Source organism: Hyperolius riggenbachi, chromosome 9 (genome assembly GCF_040937935.1).
Source record: "Hyperolius riggenbachi isolate aHypRig1 chromosome 9, aHypRig1.pri, whole genome shotgun sequence".
NCBI classification, from domain to species: Eukaryota; Metazoa; Chordata; class Amphibia; order Anura; family Hyperoliidae; genus Hyperolius; species Hyperolius riggenbachi.
In genome coordinates this window covers 67,670,033-67,693,752 of record NC_090654.1, presented here as the reverse complement: position 1 = coordinate 67,693,752, position 23,720 = coordinate 67,670,033, and the positions used below count along the sequence as shown (strand labels likewise).

Below are 23,720 nucleotides of genomic sequence, written 5' to 3'. Positions count from 1 at the left end.
CTGTTCTGCCAGCTACCAAACTCGAGCTGATCCTGCTTTGTATATCGTCGGCGCCTCTTGGTTTTCTTGTGTCCAGTGGGATAACCCTGAGAAACATTGTTTAGGAACCACCATTAGCAAAGTAGTCCACTGCCCATTAAAGTAGCAGCCCACAGACACAGGTCGACTATGGCCCAATATGCCTTATTGATTTCTGATTGGAATTCTATCAGATAATTTACAGTACAGAATACTCAGATATCTTGTGGTGACCCAGAACCACTAGGAAAGTGTAAGGGGCTAAAAGAGCTCTGCTACTAAAAAGCAATGCTGAGTGTAATTTGCCTTCTTAAAGGGAACCAGAGTTCAGAGGGATGTGGAGGCTTACATGTTTGTTTCCTTTTTAACCCTCCTGGCGCTAACCCCGACCTACACTCGGGGTAGCCACCGCAGAGGATTTCTCTGCCCTGGGAGGGTTTTTAATAAAAATTACCATTGCCACCTAAGTCCCTCCGCTCTCTACCGATCGCCGCAGTTATGCGTACCCTCCCAGGGATCCCGTGATGGCGCAGCCTCTCCAATCAGCGCCAGGCTTTGCTATGGGGAGGATCGGGATTGCGCTTGACGTCGATGACTTCCTGTCCGATCGTCATAGCGACGACTGAAGCACATTGGGGAGGCTGCGGCTCTCGCAGGATCGCGGCTAGGTAAAGTATAGCGGCGGCGATCAGGGGATCAGAAGGGTGCGGGGGGAACAATGGTAGCTAGCCTAGTGCTAGCTACAACGGATACAACAAATTTAATTCAAAAAAACCCTCCCGCGGACGCAGCCTCAAACTGCGTACCGCCCAGAGGGTTAAATAATGCACATGGCCTGGCTGGCCTGCTGATCATCTGCCTCTATTACTTTAAGCCACAGACCGAGTCAGTCTGTGGTTTCATAAACTGAGTCGGGAGTCAGTCAGATGATTTTTGTACAAAATCCACAGCCTTGGTAAGTATTAGACCTAAGGTAAGTATTAGACCTAAGGTGTCTAAGTCTCGGAGTCGGAGCCATTTTGGGTGCCTGGAGTCAGTGGTTTCATAAACTGAGGAGGAGTTGGAGTCTGAAGAGTTTTGGACAGACTCCACAGCCCTGCTGACAGTCAGAAACAGCTGATGGCTAAAAGTGTTCAAGGCAGAGGATCAGCAGGACTGCCAGGTAACTGGCATTGCTTAAAAGGAAATAAATATGGCAGCCTCTATATACCTCTCACTTCATTTGTCTTCAACTAAACATAGGCCAGTAATTTGACTGATAGTCCTACTTCATAGTGCAGTACTTTTTAAAGATGCACAGATTGGTGGTGGTGGTGTCGGCGGTGGTGTTCCTGAATCACACTTGCCTTCTGGCCGAGTTTTATCAGATTAGCAGCTTGAGTGAATGGCTTAATCATTATCCTGTGATGGGGGGAGGGGGTGGCGGAGTCACCTTCATATTACCAGAGATGAAATGTTTGCTGTGGAATTTTATAACCACTCTCAGGAATTTTTGGTGCCGCCCCTCTGAATTTTTTGACTTTATTAAAATCAGATTATGCAGCCACTTATCCTGGGCATCGGGAGAATTATACAGTAACTGGAGCACAGCTCCGTGTAAAGCTGAAAGGGGCGGGGACTTCCAGGTACAGTGACAGGCCAGCCTTGGAAGCTGCAAATCATAAAGTATAACAGCCTAGTTTGGCCTAGTACACTGGAAGCAACAGATCCTTCTATGATCATACATTGGTTGGAGCTGCTATCTATCTGCCAATATGGGCACCTTAAAGTGTACCAGGAGGGGAAACCTGTGCCCCACATGGGTACTTGCCTCAGTAGGGGGAGGCCCCTGGTTAATCTAGAGGCTTCCCCTGCCCCCCTCGGCTCCCCTGCTCCTGTCGTGCTTGCGCAGTGGCATGGAGCCGTCCTGCGCAGTGCTGCCGTGCTAGTTAATTGGCGGGAGCGCAATGGTCCAGAAGCGTGCATCTACAGAGGTAAGTATCTAACGTTTCCTTCTGAGATTCTCACGGGTTTGCTTTAACAGATTCAGGCCCACATGTAGCTAACACTATGCCGCTCTTGTGGCTGCCTAAGCCTGATGCGGTGTAGTCTTAACACTGCCCGATTCAGAGTACGGCATGCAATACTGCTGAGCTCCGTAACTTGGTCAGGAGCTGTTTTCACTGGCTCCTGACATCCTGATCACTGTGGGCCAATCAGAGTGAGCAGGATCTGATCACTGTGGGCCAAATCTGATCCTAAAAGCGGACCTGAACACTGAACTTCCTCTCTGCTCTAAAAGATAAGCAACAGCATAATAACCTTTAAAGAAAAACCTCTTTGTTACAGCTGATACAAATCCTGCAATAACTTTGCAGTTGTCCACTTCCTGCTTTCATGGAAGCAGACATAGGGGTTAACATTCTGTGTTTACAAGTTAGCTGCAGACAGCCTAGATTCCTGAGATGACACAGCTGAGAGATCAAATTACAGTTGTGATTAGTCACAGAGAAAGGGAAATTAGATAGACTAAACTCTCTAAATACATACAGGGTGCATTTCTCTCCATTTTTCCTTCTGTCCTATGCAAGAGGTTAGGTCCACTTAAACCGATTTAGGCCTCTGGTCTCTTTAAAGTGTAACTGTCGGGAATAAAATAAAAAAAATCAATTCATTATTTTTATCTTGTAAACTAGTAATACGGACGCTAACCAGGTAATCCAAAAGTTAAAATCACTATTACTTTTCCTGTTGATAGATGATCATTCCCCAGTTTACCTGACTTATTTGGTACACACACAATTTGGTACACAAAAAGGAAGTTGCTGGGCATGCTGGGTTGTCCTTTTTTTGCTTCTCTACTTCCCCTCAGACTTAACTAATGCAGCCTGATTGGCTGAAGCCTCTTTCCCTCTTTTCCCCTCCCACACCTCTGTTCCTCTCTCGCTAATATTTCTCATGCTGAGACAATGCACTTTTTATAGTGGAGGCATACACAATCAGGCAGAGGAGAGTAAAGGAGGAAATTACATCAGGATTGGCTTTAAAGTAGCCACAGTTAGAATGGGAAATGCTAAGGATTTTCTTTTTCTTTTTTTTTTGGTATTTACTTATCGGGGCTTCTTCCAGCTGCCTTAACTTCCCACCTCCCCATTCCCTAGTCTATCGGGGCCCCTCTCTGTGCTGATTCACTCCAGTGTGCCGCTGCCCCCTCCGAAAGATCCACTAGTTGCGCACCAGTTTGCTCTTATTGGTTCTGCTAGCCAGACTTGCAGTCCTTCAGCTATAAACAGGCTATACTTTACCCTCTATTCAGTTATAACAATGCTTTTACAGAGAATTGCATAGTGTTGTTGTTAAAGATCTTCTCTGCAATTTCCTACCTGGCAACAGCATGAAAGCGCATGTGGCGTCATACTGGGGGGAGGGGGAGGAGTGTATGTGCTGAACACAGTGGAAGGACACAAAGCTGCTGCAGTGTTTTTTACTCACGGAACATATTTTTCTATTTGTGTGAGGTGGGTTGACCCTGACCTCCCTCCACAAGAATAAAGGAATATTATCTATCTATACAACCTCTTCCCGGAGCCAGCGAGAGACACTATAGCATGGTCTCTGTCATTGGCAGCATGTTCTCCAATAAATCCCTTCACAAGTAAACAATCCTGCTCTAGCTGCCACAATCTCTCATAACATTCAAGGACAAATATGTAAAAGTTTGTTATAACTGAATTAAAGTCCATCTAAAGTGAGAGGGGTATGAAGGCTGACATGTTTGTTTCCTTTTAAACAATGCAAACAGCCTGGCTGTCCTGCTGATCCTCTTCCTCTAGTAGTTTTAGCTATAGACCCCTGAACAAGCATGCAGATCAGGGGTTTCTGACTGAAGTCTGACTGGATTGGCTGCATGCATGTTTCAGGTGAGTGGTTCAGTCAATACTACTGCCAAAAAGATCAGCATTACAACTAGGCAAGTGGTATTGTATAAAATAAAATATGGCAGCCACCGTATCCCTCTAACTTTAGGTGTCCTTTACAAGTCAAATCAAAAATTCACTTATTTGGCACTCACGGCTAATGCTACGGATCATGGGATCCTACCTTATTTGAAGTTTGTCTCCATGGCAGTTTCAGCTCCTCCCCTGTACATACAGTGCATGGATATGAAGTTGTAAAGACATTACAGTAGGATAGAACTCTTTAAAAAAAAAAAAAAAAAAATAAAAAAAAACTTTTATCTATTCTTAAAGTGTATCCGAGGTGGCTTAAAATAAGAGGTATGTTCCCATCTGAAGGACATGCCTCTGTGTGCCCTGCTCACCAATCTCCGTGACCCCTGTGCCCTGCTCACCAATCTCCGTGACCCCTGTGCCCTGCTCACCAATCTCCGTGACCCATGTGCCCTGCTCACCAATCTCCTTGTGCCCCGCTAGCCCCCAGAAATTTGCTGACATGCAGAGTGTCGACAAACGGGGAAGGGGTGTCCCTATGCAGGATAGGAACTCCTGCAAAACGCCTCTTCCCTGCCTATCATAGCCTTCTAACTGGCCCTCCTCTGCTTGCTCCCCGCCCCCTGCTCGTGAATCAGCGCAGTGCTCTGAGAGCAAAGCCACGAAACTGAACGCAATGGAATGCAGCTGATCTGGATGAGGTTTAAGCTGCGTACTCCCCACCCAAAGCATCCAGCGATGTCCCCTTGATGATGGTCATCCATCAGGCAGATGGTCACCTGCCTGCGGGTATGCACGACGTTAGGTGACCCTACACTTCGGGAATGAACGAGACTTCAAGCGATTGTGGCACTGTGTGGGAGTCGTAGGTGATCATAGCTATCAGATCCACTGTCCGTGCAACGCTAAGCGGCATGCACATGACCGTGCACCTGTGCCCACGTCATATAGCAGAAACGACCGCTCGGTGTTCCAAAAATCACTGGGAAAATCGTGGCTTGCGTACATAGCTTTAGGTGGCCATACACTTCTTGTTTCTTTTCATAGATATCTGGCCCTTTCGATCATTTGATTGAATCTGCGAGAAATTGATGCCGCAGATGTTTTCCAATCAATCTATTACCTAGATATCTTTAGCGCCCATCCACCCCCACACCCCCCCCCCCCCCTTTACATTTCTATTCAGATCAGCAAGAAAATGTGAGCCCTTTGGCATTATATTGATTTCTGTACAAATTGGTCATAAAATGTGATCTGATCTTCAGTCACAACAATAGACAATCAAAGTCTGCCTAAACTAATACCACACAAATAATTAAATGTTTCCATGTTTTTATTGAACACACCATGTAAACATTTCCAGTGCAGGTGGAACAGGTAAGTGAATCCCTAGACTGACCTCTCCAAGAGCTAAGTCAGCTGGAGTCCAATCAATGATATGAGATTGGAGGTGTTGGTTACATTGCCCTGCCCTATAAAAAAAACACACACCAGTTTTGGGTTTGCTTTTCCCAAGATGTGAATGATGCCTCGCACAAAAGAGCTCTCAGAAGACCTATGATTAAGAATTGAGCTGCATAAAGCTGGAAAGGGTTATTAAAGTATCCCCAAAGCCTTGCAGTTCATCAGTCCATGGTAAGACAAATTGTCTATAAATGGAGAAAGGTCAGTCCTAGGAGTGGCTGTCCTGTAAAGATGAGTGCAAAAGCACAGCGCAGAATGCTCGATGAGGTGAAGAATCCTAGAGTGTCAGCTAACGAATTACAAGAGTCTCTGGCATATGCTAACATCCATGTTAGCAAATATACGATATGTAAAACACTAAACAAGAATGGAGTTCTTGGGAGGATACCACAGAGGAAGCCACTGCTGTCCATATTCTGTGGACAGATGAAACTAAAGTTGAGATGTGTGGAGAAAGAGGCAGAGCATACCAACATCAAAACCTCATCACAACTGTGAAGTGTGGTGGGGGCATCATAGTTTGGGGCTGCTTTGCTGCATCAGAGCCTGGATGGATTGCTATCATTGAAGGAAAAATGAATTCCCAATTTTATCAAGACATTTTTTCATGAGAACTTAAGGCCATCTGTGCACCAGCTGAAGCTCAGCAGAAGATCGGTGTTGCAACAGAACAACCCAAAGCATAGAAGTAAATCAACAGAATCGCTGAAACTGAATAAAATGCGTCTTCTGGAGTGGCCTAGTCAGGGTCCTGACCTCAACCCGATTGAGATGCTGTGGCATGACCTCAAGAAAACTATTTACACCAGACATCCCAAGAATATTGCTGAACTGAAACAATTCTGTAAAGCGGAATGGTCAATTACTCCTGACCGTTGTGCATGTCTGATCTGCAACTACAGGAAACGTTTGGTTGAAGTTATTGTTGCCAAAGGAGGTTCAACTAGTTATTAAATCCAAGGGTTCACATACTTTTTCCAACTGTACTGAAAATGTTTACATGGTGTGTTCAATAAAAACATGGAAACATTTAATTATTTGTGTGGTATTAGTTTAAGCAGACTGTGATTGTATATTCTTGTGACTTAGATGATCAGATCTCATTTTATGACCAGTTTGTGCAGAAATCCATATAATTCCAAAGGGTTCACATACTTTTTCTTGCTATTGTACATATAAATTAATAAGTAACATTAATTCTGCTGGTCTGCTTCTAATACTATAAGTAACTAGCTCAGAATGAATATTGAAATATGATAAGAGGCGCCAAGCAGAATAAAATTAGTTAAAATTGTTAAAAAGGGGGAAGTGGGTGGACTCACCTCCCTTCTGAAAAAAATGGCCGGACAATGGACAGGTTACTTACAGTCTAAAGTAACATTTATTAGTAACTCCAAAAGTGCAACGCGTTTCACGGGTAACAGTCCCGCTTCTTCAGGCAAACGATTATTTGGAGGGTGCAAAATCAGGTCATGAACCAGGTAGAGCGCCTCTGTCAGGGCTCATGACCTGATTTTGCACCCTCCACCTTTAACTAATTTTATTCTGCTTGGCGCCTCTGTTATCATATTTCAATATCATCTAGTCCACCCTTGGTGGAGGGGTGTATCCCCATTTTCTCCTATCTACAGAGAGCGACTTTTTAACCTGAGCGGGGTCAGGTTACAATTCTCCCCGCCGGCCTTTCCAGTGGTTGCCTTTGTGGCGACCCACCCTTGTGAGTATAATCATCTCATTTATTCACAACAGACCTCTCCATATTAACATACTGCACCATATTGGGCTCTCGGTTTCTCCCCCATTTTCTAGCTCAGAATGAACATGCAGATCAGATGATTTGACCATTTCATTCCCTACTTCTGGTTGCTTTGACTCTGCTCCACCTCCACTGGCTGCATGCTTGTTGCAGGTGTGTGACTCCAAAAACAACGTAAAGGATTAAAGGGGAACTTCAGCCTAAACAAACATACTGTCATTAAGTTACATTAGTTATGTTAATTAGAATAGATAGGCAATATAATTTTTTACCCACCCGGTTTTAAAAGAACAGGCACATGTTTGTGATTCATGGGGGCTGCCATCTTTGTCATGGGGGCAGCCATCTTTTTGGTTGAAAGGAGGTGACAAGGAGAAGGAGACACAGTTCCAACTGTCCTGTGTCCTGATAACCCCTCCCAGCTGCACACACTAGGCTTCAAATGTAAAATTCAAAATGTAACAAAAAAAAATTGCACAAAAACAGCAGAACAAGAACAACATCAGAAATCCCATCATGCTTTGCACAGCATCAGGGGAAAAATGCCCGGGCAGTTTTCTTCTGTGCAGCTAAAAATGAGGCTTGTATAAGAGAAACAAAGTTCTGATGCTGTGAAACTGTTAAAGAAACACCAGGCCTTTTCAGTGGTGCTGAGTCGATTTTTAGTCTGGAGGTTCACTTTAAGGTGGCCACACACCATACAATTTTTTAAATCTCTGTTCAATTTAAGAATTGCAATCAATTTTTCTGACTAACATTTCAAAAATATGACCAATGTACCACACACGTATGTTCAATCTTTCACCTATTATGATAAAAATGATTGGAAACTGCCAAAACTGCTTGGGTGTGTATATTAATAAATTGACAATCTAACACACACCATACAATCTTTAGAAAGGTTGAAGAAAAATATCTGGCATTCCGGATCGATAAAAATCGAAAACGGGAAATCCGATCGGATTTTTCAGTCGAATGGGGGAAAAAAAGGCTTTCGTTTCATTTTATTTTTTTTATTTTTTTATTTTTTTGTAGATCAGATTTTGGTTTTGTCGAATTGCTGTGAAATCGGATCATTTTATTGTATCGTGTGTGGCCACCTTTAGAATGACAGCTAGGCAATTGCCACAGTTTATAAGGGAATGAAGATGACCGCCTCTGTATTCTTCTCACTTCAGATTTCCTTTAAATAAAGACTTTGGAATTCCTGTACAGTCCAATGTAGGATCAGGACTATACCGTAGATACAATTTATATCTTCATTTAAATTTCACTTCACCTTTTTGCTTTAAAGGAAACCAAAGCTGTGATAAATTGTTTTTTACATGCCTGGGGCTTCCTCCAGCCACATACGCATGGATCGCTCCCTTGCCGCTGACCTCAGTCTTCTCGCAGCTCCAATACCGGGTTCCCGCACTTCCGTCAGCCGGAGCCAGTCTACGCAGGAGAAGTGCGCCCTCTACGTATCTCTCCAGGGGCTGGTGGAGAGATACGCAAACCGCGCACTTCACTTACTGACAGAAGTGCGGGGACCCGTTATCGGAGCTGCGAGAAGACTGAGGTCAGCGGCAAGGGAGCGATCCATGCGTATGTGGCTGGAGGAAGCCCCAGGTACAGTGGTTTGCAAAAGTTTTCGGCCCCCTTGAAGTTTTCCACATTTTGTCACATTACTGCCACAAACATGAATCAATTTTATTGGAATTCCATGTGAAAGACCAACACAAAGTGGTGTACACGTGATAAGTGGAACAAAAATCATGAGTTCAAACATTTAAAAAAAACAAACTGCAAAGTGGGGTGTGCATAATTATTCAGACCCGAGTCAATACTTTGTAGAACCACCTTTTGCTGCAATTACAGCTGCCAGTCTTTTGGGGTATGTCTCTACCAGCTTTGCACATCTAGAGACTAAAATCCTTGCCTATTCTTATTTGCAAAACCGCTCCAGCTCAGTCAGATTAGATGGACAGCGTTTGTGAACAGCAAACTGCAAACGGGACTTCTTATGCTTTTCTGTTAACAATGCCTTTCTTCTTGCCACTCTTCCATAAAGGCTAACTTTGTGCAGTGCATGACTAATAGTTGTCCTATGGACAGATTCCCCCACCTGAGCTGTAGATCTCTGCAGCTCATCCAGAGTCACCATGGGCCTCTTGACTGCATTTCTGATTAGCGCTCTCCTTGTTTGGCCTGTGAGTTTAGGTGGATGGCTTTGTCTTGGTAGGTTTACAGTTGTGCCATACTCCTTCCATTTCTGAATGATTGCTTGAACAGTGCTCTGTGGGATGTTCAAGGCTTTGCAAATCTTTTTGTAGCCTAAGCCTGCTTTAAATTTCTGAATAACTTTATCCCTGACCTGTCTGGTGTGTTCTTTGGACTTCATGTGTTGTTGCTCCCAATATTCTCTTAGGGCTCGTTTCCACTATTGCGGTGCAGAATCGCCTGGATTCCACCGCTGGTGAAATAGCATGCGGATGCTATTCCCCATGCGTTTTTTGCCGCAAATTCGCATAGGTAAGGATATATGCGATTTTAACCATGTCACTGCCTGTGTGAATTTGCATTGGTACCTATGCGAAATGCATTCCACTCGCAGGCGAATTCTGCGGCTCTTTTGTGCGTTTTTTTCACCGCTGAAAAAAACGCACCTCAATGCTACAGTGGAAACGGGCCCATCCACTTGCATTACATGTGCAAATCCGCATACATTCGCGATAGTGGAAACGAGCCCTGAGACAACCTCTGAGGCCGTCACAGAGTAGCTGTATTTGTACTGACAGATTACACACAGGTGCACTCTATTTAGTCATTAGCACTCATCAGGCAATGTCTATGGGCAACTGACTGCACTCAGACCAAAGTGGGCTGAATAATTATGCACACCCCACTTTGCAGTTATTTATTTGTAAAAAAAAAATTTGGAATCCTGTATGATTTTTGTTCCACTTCTCACATGTACAGCACTTTGTATTGGTCTTTCATGTGGAATTCCAATAAAATTGTTTCAGGTTTGTGGCAGTAATATGACAAAATGTGGAAAACTTCAAGGGGGCCGAATACTTTTGCAACCACTGTATGTATAAAAGTATAAAACGTTTTATTTATAACAGCTGTCGTACACTTTTTTTAAGTACAGATTTTTACATAAATTCTCCTCAGAAGGTGAAAAAGCATGTGACTGACTTCATCATGTGACTGATTTTATAAGCTTCTGGATGACTGACTGATTCTAATCACATGACTGTCATTTCTGCTTCCTGTGTAGAGCAAAACAGGAAGCAGATGTGACACCTCGTCACAACTAGCCACTGACTCATTAATTGCCCATAAGACCAAATAAGTTGCATGCTTGTCTGGATTCCTTGCCAGAAGGAATTCTGTGGAATAAATTAAAAATCCATAGCCATGATGAGCAAAAATTGTTCAATTATCTTCTGACCCAGAAAGAAACTGAGCCAATCAGAGCCAGCAGCTGCCAATTAGTTGTCAACTGTTTAATTAACAATCTAGAAGCTTTGATGGGCTAATTTACTTCTTTCACTAAGTCAGTGGATGTTTTCTAGAATTTTTTTTTCTTTTTTTGCTCCTAGCTAGTAAACACATTTAGTATTTTTATATAGCATCGGCATATTTTGCAGCACTGTACAGAGTTTATTATTAATATAGCGCTGACATCATCCGCAGCGCTGTAGAGAGTATATTGTCTTGTCACTTACCTGTCCCTCAGAGGGGCTCACAATCTAATCTCTGCCATAGTCATATGTCTAGGTATTGTGTAGTGTATGCATCATAGTCTAGGCCCAATTTCTTAGGGGAAGTAAATTAACTTATCTGTTTTTGGGATGTGGGAGGAAACCGGATTGCCCTGAGGAAACCCAGTCAAACACAGGAATAACCTACAGTGCAGATAGTGCCCTGGCTGGGATACGAACCGGGGACCCGGTGTTGCAAGGCGAGAGCACTATCCACTACGCCACCATGCTGCTACAGGCTTGTAGAAACTAAGACAGATGTTATAGTTCTGCCCCTGATCATACCATTTACAGAGCACATAGAACTGCTCCCATCGGTCTCTGTCCACCAAACGTCTAATATTATGTTTATTACTATTGGCACCTTTTAAAGGAAGTAACTCCTTCATTTCTCTGTATTTGCTAACAGTCTCCCCTCTGCTTTCCCTGCAGATTCTGTATGACAGCCCCAAAGCACGACGAGAGGTGGAATACCACATCCGCTCCTCCGGGGGGCCTCACATTGTGGCTGTGCTGGACGTGTATGAGAATATACATCGTGGGAAGAGATGCCTGCTCATTGTCATGGAATGGTAGGTTCAACTGACCTCGCTGGCCTAAATTTAATAAAGTCATCCTATTTATCATTTCTAAAAAACCTCTAAATTTGTATTATTGTGCTGAACATTACAAATAATATTTGAAATGGTTGGGAGAAGGGATTCTTTAGTCTTTGTGCACACTGATAACACATGTGAATGCTTCCTTGCCTGTGCATGTTTGTGACACACAATACCCTTTTTGTTTGCCCACGTGATTTTGCGGCCACAATACAATAGAACAGGAAACTGATATGTCCATAACTGATGCACCCTCCATGGGATAATGTAATGCTCGGCATATTGGAGGGGTGTAGCATTAATACCTGTATAAAATTACTGTTTGTACCTATTGGCAACGCCCGGCATGCAGTGTAATGTGGCTGCATTGAATGTATGCTGTCTGGGAACTCCTAGGAGTTCTGGATCACTATAAGCTTTGCTGGGTAGTCTGTAAACTTTTCCTACAGAGAGGAAGAGGGGGATTTTTTCCCCCAAAATTCAAACATTTCTCTAAATATCTTTGGGTAAAAAATGGCTACAGTACATTCGCGCTAACTACCTACAGTACACCTACATTTTTTTTGAAAGTAAAGCATTAAAAACCAACGTGGCTTTATCTACTTCTTCCAGGTGTCTGTGTTACAAAATGCCCTTTATTTGCCCTGCTTCTTGCAACCCTGGCCCCACCCTCTCCACGTGTGACTGTGCTTAAGCCTTTGCACTGGTTAAGAGACTAAACGATGTCACTGGGGATTGGCTGACATTCAATGGTAATATTGCATATGTCGTTCAGAGGAGGTAAAAGTGGATTTGCCTCCTTTTTAAAGGGAGCGCAAAAATGATGAATAACTCTACATAATCCAAAACTCAACCCTCATGAAAATGCAACACGTTTCTTGGTGTTCAGATCTGGCTTCATCAGGCAAGTGCAGAAAGAGTGTGTACAGAGTAAAATCTGTGGAACAAAAAGGACTCCACTATGGAGCATGTGATAATACTGGACGATAAACTATAATACAATACACAATGCAAAGCTTCTTTTCATAGTGATGTGATAAATGACGTAATTGTTGTTTGCATGAAAGCTGGTGAAGGTATAAAACATAGCCATATAGTTTGACAAGCAGAGGTACAGAGGCGCCAAAAGGATAAAATATACTAAAATGTTTAAAATATTCAGGTGGCGGCGGTGGACCGGCCACTCAGAAATACTCAATGCTGTCGCTTGAGTTAAAGACAATTTATTCACATACTCCACAAAAGAAATCGCAACGCGTTTCACGGGCACAATCCCGCTTCATCAGGCAGTCAAAAACAGGCGTATCGCACTAAAAATGACAGAGATGAAGGCATATCAGAGCGCTAGCAAGTGTATGATTGTATCAAATATAGATATAATAATAATGTTTGACACAATCATACACTTGCTAGCGCTCTGATATGCCTTCATCTCTGTCATTTTTAGTGTGATACTCCTGTTTTTGAATGCCTGATGAAGCGGGATTGTGAAACGTGTTGCGATTTCGTTTGTGGAGTATGTGAATAAATTCTTTAACTCAAGCGACAGCATAGTCTATTTCTGAGTGGCCGGTCCACCGCCGCCACCTGAATATTTTAAAAATTTTAGTATATTTTATCCTTTTGGCGCCTCTGTACCTCTGCTTGTCGAGACATCCACCCTGGTGGAAGGGTGATAAACCCTCTTTTCTTCTTCAGAGAGCGACATCTTATCCCTGAGTGGGGACAGGTCTAATCTCCCCACCTGCCTATACAGTGGTTGCCTGAGCGGTAACCCATGTTTGTGAGTATAATACTTGTCATAATCCTCCCTGGTCCAATACATACTACACTATATTGGGCTCTCGGTTTTTCTCTATTTTATATAGTTTGATAAATCAAATAATCTGATATCCTTTTGGATTAATTAGTCCAGTAGACTACTATTAGATTAATGATTAATCCAATAGACTATATCAATGTCAATATTGTTTCACGGATATAACGCAGGTAAATGAGGCTGCATTAAATTCTGTAGCTTAAAGAGGCCCTGTAGTGAAAATAACATAAAATTGTGTGTTTACAATATAGTTTAATTATTTAGTCAGTTTGCCCATTGTAAAATCTTTTCTCTCCCTGATTTACATTCTGAAATGTATCCCTTGTGATAACATCTTTAGCTCTGCCAGGTGATCAGTACAGAACGTTTGTTACTTAGAATTCTATGCACAGAGGGAGATCCTGCTTGCTTGGCAGTTGGAAAAAGCTGTTATTTCCCACACTGCAACGAGGTTCACGAACAGCAAACTGTCAGGACTATGGTCATGACTTCACACTGTGGGAGACATTTCACCACAATATCAGCTATTCATATGCCCCTGATGGTTGAGAAAAGCTAAAGACTTCTCCTGGGAAAGAGAGTATCCGCTACCAATTGGAATGAATTTCAGTCCTTGGTTAAAGATCCTGTTTAAGTTCTTAATGCCAAGCATTAAGGTGGCTATGCACAGTTAGATCCCTCAATCCCTCTCTGATCTGAATCTGCTGAGAATGATTGAAATCTCCCCCCCCCCCCCCCTTCCCCCCCCCCTTCCTCCGATGGCACACCATGAAAATCTATTGAACTGCACCATTGCACTGCTTGACACAGTGCAAAGCTAAGGGCCGTCGGCCTGCCGCCCTACCCCCGCCAAGTCTGATCAACCAAAATTTGCGGCCCATTCGTAATTTCGATTGATTTTGGCCACAAAATTGATCAATTACAATCAATGCCTGCTATTTGCGTCACAGATAACAGACTCCATCTTGGTGATCTAATCTGCCAGTAACAATTGTTTTGTGTTCTTAAAGAGAACCCGAGGTGGGGATCTTAGAAAGAAATCTATACACAGAGGCTGGGTCTGGCTATAGTGCCCAGCCTCTGTTGCTATTTGAATCCCCCCTAAGTCCCCCCTGCACTCCGCTCTCCCCCATTAATTACAGCCTCGCAGGCGACACGCAGCGTGTCGCAGCGGGCTGTATTGACCTCCCTAGTGTCACTCACGCTGCTCCCCCGGCGCTCTGCAGGAGGCGGGGGGGAGCGGCGTGAGTGACATTAGGGAGGTAAACATTGCCCGCGAGCGCGGCTGTAATTTATGGCCTAGAACGGAGCGCAGGGGGGACTTAAAGGGGATTCAAATAGCAACAGATGCTGGGCACTATAGCCAGACCCAGCCTCTGTGTATAGATTTCTTTCTAAGATCCCCCACCTCGGGTTCTCTTTAAGGAGGGGCAAGATAGTTTGTATAGACCAGTGATCTGCATACTTGGCTCTCCAGTTGTTAAGGAACTACAAGTCCCACAATGCATTTGTCTTTATGAATGACTGTGGCTGTCAGACTCCCGCAAAGCATTGTGAGACTTGTAGTTCCTTAACAGCTGGAGAGCCAAGTTTGCAGATCGCTGGTATAGACTGCAAACCTTTGAAGGCCTCAATCAGTTTGATGTCACTATAGGCTTTTCCCATCTTCGGTGCTGGAGTTAATGTGGGTGACAAGCAGAGTATTACTTTGTCCCTGGGCACCTTGTGCCTCCCTTCCCCCAATAAGAGTACGCGCTGTACAGCCAAGCCAGGCGCGCAGGACGGGTCATAGCCTAGCAGGAGACTGTCAGCTGGAATTACTATGGTCTGGCTCGGCGGACTGTCGTATGTGTCTGTATGGGGCTGTAGACAGATGATAGAGCAGAGCAGGTACAGGACCTGTAAATTAAGTTCAGACACCTTTCTTTTATACATCTAACCTTTACTTCATGTGCCATTATCCCCATCTTGAATTACATGCTGGCCACAATAATTCATTGTTCTTTTTTTGTTATCCTGCTGGTGATGTCACTACTTTGCACAAAACAAATTCTTCACAGCATTTTTAGCATATGTTCTGAGCGACTTTACCCTGTTGTCATAAAAAAGTAATGGGTGAAAAAAGGTTAGAGTTAAAGAACCACTAAAGCGAAAAGGATATGGAGGCTGCCATATTTATTGCTTTTAAGCAATACTAGTTGCCTTGCTGTCCTGCATATTCTCTGCCTCTAATACTTTTAGCCATAGACCCTGAACAAGCATGTGGCAGATCTGGTGTTTGGCATTATTGTCAGATCTGTCAAGATTAGCTGCATGCTTGTTTCTGGTGTGATTCAGACACTACTACAGCCAAGCAGGGCTGCCAGGCTACTGGTATTGTTTTAAAGGGAAATAATTATGACAACCTCCAAATTCTTCTCACTTCAGTTGTCCTTTAAGTGAATGCTTTATTTGTATTAGAGAGGCACAAGCTGACCATACCCTGCAAGGTTTAAATATTGATCTCTACCTATCCAGCAAGAATCCGATCTATTTGCGATAACCCCACCACCGCTGCTAGCTTTGTACTGCAAACAATTATGCACCTCTTATGCCAGTGGCTGCTGTCTTGTATAGTAATGTAATATCCAGTTCAGTCTGTAAAGGTGCCCCCTATACTCATCGATTTTTGTCATTCAATTCACCTGCTGGGAATAAATTCCCCAAAAATGTCAGAAAGATGTTTTTTTGATCGATTTTTGACTAATAATCGATCGGAAAGGATGGAAAATTTGAAAAAAAATCAGGGGTAGGGCAAGAGCTTTGGCGGGTCGATGGCCTATTACTTTGCACTGCAGAGTTGCACTTTTCGATGCAGTGCAATCAATTTTCCAGGGCTGTGGAGTCGGAGTCGTGGAGTCGGGCAATTTTGGGTGCCTGGAGTCGAGTCGGGAAAAAATGCACTGACTCCGACTCCTAATGAATTTGTAACTGTAATAAAAATAGAAAATATGATAAAATGTTCTATTTCTCAGATAATAGTCATTAAAAATGATGTATATATACAGTAATAGCTGTGCTTAGTCCACAAAAATGAAATAAACCAATCAAAATTAGTTACTTGTGCTGCTTCAATAAAGCAGTCCCCGTATTTTTAAGGTCAGATATACACATCTGATTGTGACTGTATATATGATGTGTACACAGGAATCTCTTATATATACTAAATAACATCTATGCTGTAAGAATAAAGCCTGATGTGTAGCTGTGTCACTAATAGAGATGGTCAACGAGATGGAATTAATTCTGCACGGATGCTGATTTATGCAAATGTATGCACTCCCTTTGCTGATGAAATCAAATAATTTGATATGTTGTTAAAATTTGGTTTGGTGACTACAAATTAAAGGATACCTGAGACGGATGAAAAGTAAAGTGTTATACATACCTGAGGCTTCCTCCAGCCCCCTTCAGGCTAATCAGTCCCTCGCTGTCCTCCACCACCCGGATCTTCTGCTATGAGTCCTGGTAATTCAGCCAGTCAGCGCTGTCCGGCCGCATGCTGCTCCCACAGCCAGGAACATTCTGCACCTGCGCAATAGTGCTGCACAGGTGTAGTATGCTCCCGGCGGCGAAGTGTGTGCATGCGCACTACGCCCGACTGGCTCAAGTACCTGGACTCATAGCAGAAGATCCAGGTGATGGAGGAGGACAACGAGGGACTGATTATCCTGAAGGCGGCTGGAGGAAGCCCCAGGTATGTATAAAACTTTAATTTCATCTGTCTCAGGTTTACTTTGTTACACAGTAGTACTATACTCTACATATGCACTCTCCACAGAGCTGCAGGGAATCCACTGAGAATGCTGTGCACATTGAACACAGAGGTGTTGTCTGTCACCCATAAACCTTGTTCAGATTGTGCATGAAGAATGTGTAATAGAGGAAGAATCTCCTCATTCCCCTGCAGAGTACCTGCACATCATTCTTACATGTACCCACACTTACTTTGCCTAGGGCCTGATATATGTTCTTTGTTCCGGTTTGTACCTTTTACAAGTACTCTTACCAAGGACTAGTTTTAGTCTAAAGGGAATAAATATAGTAGTCTACATATCCTTCTCACTTCAGTTGTCTTGTAAAATTCCTAAGCGTTGGCAGTTAAGAGACGAATTTCATGTTACATACTTTTAATCAACAAAATTGTAATATGCAAATTAGAGGAGTCGGAGTCGAGGAGTCGGAGTCGGTGGAATCCTAAACTGAGGAGTCTGAGTCGGTGGATTTTTGGACCGACTCCACAGCCCTGCAATTTTCAATAGATTCCCTGCTGGAATCTATTGGAAATTGATGTGCAGTATATGGCAGGAATCGGTTCCTTCTGAATACATTTTTTTTTCTGAAAGGAATTGATCGTTTTGGAACCTTGGGTGGAAACCTATGTGTATGGCCAGCTTACGTTTTTAGACTGCACGGCTTTTTTTTTTTTTTTTTTTAAATGTTTCTGCCTTGGCTCTCATGGTTTATCTCCTGCATTCAGAGATAAAAGAACAGTAGCAGCCTTGAGAGACCACTACTGTCCAAGTTTAGTGACTGATAAAGATTCTGGATGAAAAATTAAACACCAAAAAAAAACACATGCTTATAACTTAGTGTGGCTAATGCTTAGTGTGGTTCAGATGAAAAGTTCTGACAGGGCATGTCCAACATGGGATTTTGATGTTACTCCGCATCAGCCACTTCACTGCCAATGACTTTACTACTAAATTAAGATATTTATGGGCCTTTTTATCATATTACAGCGTTATTGCTAGTCTACAGGGAGGCATGGAGGACTTTAATAGATTTTGGAGAATGGGGGCTTTAAAACATTTCCTAAAATCACTGTACCTCATGCGTTACTCAGTGTTGTGCGACCGAGAGCTGGCTATGAGCGAATATGGACCTCTTATCGCACACCAGACGCCATCCTGCACTTCACGATAAGCCAATTATAGGACTACACACAACCCGCATCATCATTAGCAGCCTCGCTCCGCCGCATCTGGCCGTCTGATCTACACAGAGCCGCTCAAGTGTCTGTTTTCAGATCTTTATATTTTTTTCTGTAATACTTCCTCATTTATGTTCTTGTTATCTGCAACGAATGACAAAGTAAACTTCTGCGATCTCTACAGAGAACAAAATGAAACAAAGCGGAGACCGTGTAACCCAGCTGAAATGTGTAGTAGATTATAGAGACAAGAATGTAATAATACATCATTCACCCCCCACAGATAAAATGTTATAGATTATTCTGTCACTTTGTATTAAATTCCCGCTAACCTGCTGTAGGCTGCAAATCCATTTATAATGTAACACGTTATGTTGCTTCTGTATCTTCTTTCCCCAACATGCACCTGCTGAGGGGGGATTTGCTGAAGGAAATGTGCATTGAAGGATGCTAGTTTAGAACCCTCATTATTTCTTTCAGTAATATGCAGAAAAGCTGTTTCCCCCACATCAGGAAGTCAGCTTCACTTGTCACTAAACACTAATCCACACCTAGCTATTTATTCAAAGGCGGCAACTGGTATTTCATCAACTAATAAATCTGTTTCTGAGCGGATCGCTCAGAAACAGCCGTATCAGTCTGACGACAGAGCGTACACACGCCGGACTGTCGCTGGCACGCCCACCCAGCGGGAGGCAACAACGGACCCGTCGTTGCCTAAAGTCCGGCGTGTGTACGGACCTTCATCCTCCTGTCTGTCCCCTCCCCCACATCTTCTACATTCATCTTACTTCCTCTTCCTTATCTCTGACAACCTTTCTCTCTCTTATGGCCCATATACACGGGGCACCGTTGTAGCTGTTGCTAGCACACAGGAGACATGCGCAACAGCTCGGCGACTGCTCCGCCAGAGCGATAGCTGCCTACACGTCTCTGCCCGACAGACAGAGACGCGGCGGAAGCTGTCACCGAAAGTTTCATTGTTTCATTACACCCCCCGATGGATCGATCGATACATCACACCATCACTGCCATGCTCCAGACCAAGCCTTTTTGAATGAGATTTTCCAGCATGCCCAATCAATCGGTTTGATTCAGACGGAATCGATCTATTGGCTGGCCTTGTTGCGGCAGCGATCTCTGCTAGTTTTGGTCATTATGATGGGCAGTAATGTATGGGCACCCTAAGCTGGTTGTTTGATGCTGTCTCACACAAGCTCAGCACAGCACCTTGCTTTGCTACTAACCCTACAGGACTTCACCCTCCTGTGTGTCGTTCATCATCCCTTCTCCCCTTTCTATAGAACAGTGCACTCTGCTTGGCTGTAGCTGAGCTCATACACCTAAATGTCCCCCTTATAACTGATCCATGACTGTAAAGGGAAGCTTCATTTGATCGTGTGAAAACACCTTTATTCAGAGACTTATTCAGTTCTTTTTTCCCACTACCCTACAATTTGCGTTTTGATTCCGATTGATAACAGATTGCAAAACGCAAGGTACGTTAAACTAATAGAAATGGCAGCAGCAATTTCCATTAGTGCGATCCGATTGCGTCGTGATTTTGGTCCAAGTGCAATCATCGTGCTGCCGCATTTTGGATGCGATTTGAGCTCTATTATAGCAGCTCAATCGAAACCCCATAGTGGGAATTGAAGCGCAATTCCCACTTGTTACTTGGTTGGTTAGTTAAAGGATCACTCCAGCGAAAAAAGGAAGCAGTTAAAGAGACTCCGTAACAAATTGCATCCTGTTTTTTATCATCCTACAAGTTCCAAAAGCTATTCTAATGTGTTCTGGCTTACTGCAGCAGGTTCTACTATCACCATCTCTGTAATAAATCAACTTATCTCTCTCTTGTCAGACTTGTCAGCCTGTGTCTGGAAGGCTGTCAAGTTCTTCAGTGTTATGGTTCTGTGATGCATCTCCCCCCTCCAGGCCCCTCTCTGCACACTGCCTGTGTATTATTTAGATTAAGGCAGCTTCTCTCTTATCTTTTACAAGCTGGATAAATCCTCCTCTGAGCTGGCTGGGCTTTCCCATACTGAGGAATTACATACAGGCAGAGCTGTCTGCACTCTGCAGGAAGAAACAGCCTGACACTTCAGTGGAAGATAGCTGCAGGGGTAAAGAAACACACAAATGATCTCTTGAGATTCAAAAGGAATGCTGTATACAGCCTGCTTGTGTATGAATGTATTTTCTATGTGTGGACATACTGTACATCAACCTACTTCCTGTTTTGGTGGCCATTTTGTTTGTTTATAAACAAACTTTTCTCTATCCATCTCAGTGTACGCTGGAAAAAGGAGAGACTCCAGGCTCCTCCTCCTGTGGAAACACAACACAAGAAGCTTAAAAGTCCCCCGCCCTCCTAATCCCTCAGTATCTAGTGTTTCCGGCCTACCGGGAACACACGTGCAAGAAGCTGCACGGATGGCTATACCTGGCTAGGCAGAGTGTGTTTGCTGGGCATGGGATCCCTCGCTGGCCTGTGATCAGGCATTGGGAAGCCATCCTACCTGCGGTAGCCGGCTATAGGCAGTTAGCAAGCGGACTCGGAGTTGGTGTGGGTCGCTTGCTGAAATCTTTTCCCCCCCCCCCCCTGGACATCGGGCTGAGCGGCTGGACGGAGGTCCGTTTGGCTCTGAGTAAGGAGGCGGAGCTGGACGCGCGCGCGTAGGACACTGGCCTTTTGAAAACCCGGGGGCGGAACAGGCTGTATAGGAAGCGTTGCCCTTATTTGGAAGACGCTCTCCCGCCCATTGAGGAAGTGACCGCAGAGGAAATAAAGAGCGGTGCTTCCGTCGGCTCCACGAGGATGGAGTCAGAGGAGTCGCAAGCCAGGCGAAAGGCTGACACGGCGGCAGGCTCTTCTCAGGCAAGCAGCACACCGGTAAAGTATACTGCTGTTGCCTGTATTGTGATGATGCTTAGCGGGAAGGTGGCAGGCAGGGATAATCAATGTTTCTTTCTTCTGTCCTTTTCTTTTTTTCAAAGATGGAGGGGGAAAAGAAGTGTCAGAATTGCTATGCCACTTTAGATCCAACCTGGCCGAAGCTAATATGTTTGAAATGTGCGGACGCCATTTTTGCCTCAGAGTCTATGGGTCTAGTTAGGCAATTTATGGACTCCATGAAGCAGGAGATTAGGGAGACCCTACTAGAGCTCAGGGGGGGTCAATCGGTTCCGGGGGCCCAAGAGTCAACTGGGGCTCCATCAGAACCAGGACCCTCTAGCAGACTGGATCGGTTTTCTGCGCTCCCGGCCGGCCTGTTTATTGAGGAAGAGGAGGAGGAGGAACCTGTAGAGGGATCAGAGGAGGGAATTCGCTCTGATTCCGAGGCAGAAAGTGTAAAGCAAAGGGACCCTAAGTTCCTTTTTCTGCCTGAAGAGACACAGGAACTATTGAAAGCAATTTACTCCACTGAGGATATTAAAGAGGAGTTAATGCAAACTTCTGTGCAGGATAAAATATATAGCGGTTTGGTGCAAAAGCAAAGTAGATCCTTTCCGGTCCACCAATCGCTGAAAGATATTATGGAATCTCAATGGAAGGAGCCTGAGAGAAGGCTCTTTATTCCTAAATCAGCCAAGAGAAAGTTTCCTTTTCAAGAGGAAGAAATAAACAAATGGATGAAATGTCCAAAGTTGGATGCCTCTCTGGCAAAATGTTCCAAGCAATCTGATTTGTCATTTGAGGACGCGGGGTCTATCAAAGACCCTATGGATAAAAAGATTGAGCTCCTTATTAAACGAGCCTGGAAGGCAGCAGCGTTTGGGTTCAAGGCTAACCTCTCTGCGACATGTGTTTGTCGCAATCTAAAAATTTGGGTTGAAAATTTAGTGGATAAAATTGTGGCAGGAGAGCCACTTGCGGCTTACTCAGCCTCTATTCCTGTTATTATTAAGGCCATTGGGTTCCTGGCAGACGCTGCAGCAGAATCCATCAGAGTTACGGCTCGTACTACTGCCCTATTAAACTCTGCCCGTAGAGCAGTTTGGTTGAAAGCATGGGAGGGGGATCTGTCATCCAAAAACAATTTATGTGCCCTTCCTTTTGAAGGAGGACTACTATTTGGGGCTGAGTTAGATAATGTATTGAAGAGATCTGCAGAAAGGGGAAAACAATTCCCCAGCAGGAAAAGGACCATTCCTTTCAAAAGGCCTTTTCTCCAGAAAAAGACAGGTAAAGAACAAGACAGAAATGCTGTTTTTCAAAAGAAGTGGTTCCCGAAAGGAAGAGGAAGGGGGGGCTTTGTACTCGGAAAGTCGGAGGTCCCCAAAGAATCCAAATGACTTAGAAGTAGGCGGCAGGTTGAGGTTTTTTCAGAGTCAGTGGGAAAAGCTAAACCCAGACATTTTTGTTTTGAAACTAGTTCGGGAAGGTTACCGGCTAGAATTTTCAGTTCTACCTCCAGACAGGTTTTTCCTCAACCCGCTCCCAAAGGATCCGGAGAAGGCAATAGGGATGAGAGCAATGATCTCATCCTTATTGGCCATGAAGGTAATAAAACCAGTCCCCAGGGAAGAAAGAAACAAGGGTTTCTATTCCCACGTTTTTTTGATTCAGAAACAGACAGGCAAATTTCGTTTCATTTTGAACCTAAAGAAGCTGAATCCATTTTTAAGGTACAAAAGGTTCCGTATGGAAAGTATCTATTCGGTACGCCAGCTTCTGAACAAAGGGGATTTTTGTGTAAATCTGGACCTGCAGGATGCCTACCTGCATGTGCCAATTTGGAAGGGGCATCAAAGATATTTAAGGTTTGCAGTAAAGCTAGAAACCCAGACGCTGCATCTCCAATTTGTAGCCCTGCCCTTTGGAATTGCATCAGCCCCCAGAGTATTTACAAAGGTGGTTTCAGAGGTAATGAAACCACTAAGATTGCAGGGGATTTCAGTTATACCTTACTTGGACGACATCCTCATACATGCTCAATCAGAAGACATTCTAGAGCATCACAAACAGATAGTAATTCGGACATTTGCAGAGCTAGGTTGGATAATCAATTGGCAGAAATCAAACTTGATACCGTCTCAGAGGGTAGTATTCTTGGGTTACCTGATAGACTCGGTGGAAGGCAAGCTATTTCTTCCCCAACAAAAGAAACAGACGTTGCAGGAAGCAACTCATGCGTTGCAGACTCAACATTCGTCCTCAATAAGACAGATCATGAGAGTAGTGGGCCTGATGACCTCAGCCATGCCAGCGGTCAGGTGGGCACAATTCCACAGCAGACCACTGCAGAACTTTCTGTTACTCACTTGGAACAAATCACAGGAGTCTCTGGACAAAAAAGTAATATTGCCAGGAGAGGTGAAAAATTCTCTAGATTGGTGGCTAGACGACAGCAATCTGGTGGAGGGAAGGCACTGGATGCCTCAAAATCTAATAACAATCACCACCG

At 44.0% G+C, this 23,720-nt stretch overlaps 1 protein-coding gene across 1 annotated transcript in view; it reads left to right on the top strand.

The window, feature by feature from the left end:
• The window catches only part of MAPKAPK3 (MAPK activated protein kinase 3), an 85,521-nt gene that overhangs the window by 39,523 nt on the left and 22,278 nt on the right, over positions 1-23,720 (top strand). The window contains exon 2 of the mRNA XM_068252993.1: positions 11,352-11,491. Coding sequence (XP_068109094.1) covers positions 11,352-11,491 — 140 coding nt within the window. The remainder of the gene's footprint in view (positions 1-11,351; positions 11,492-23,720) is intronic.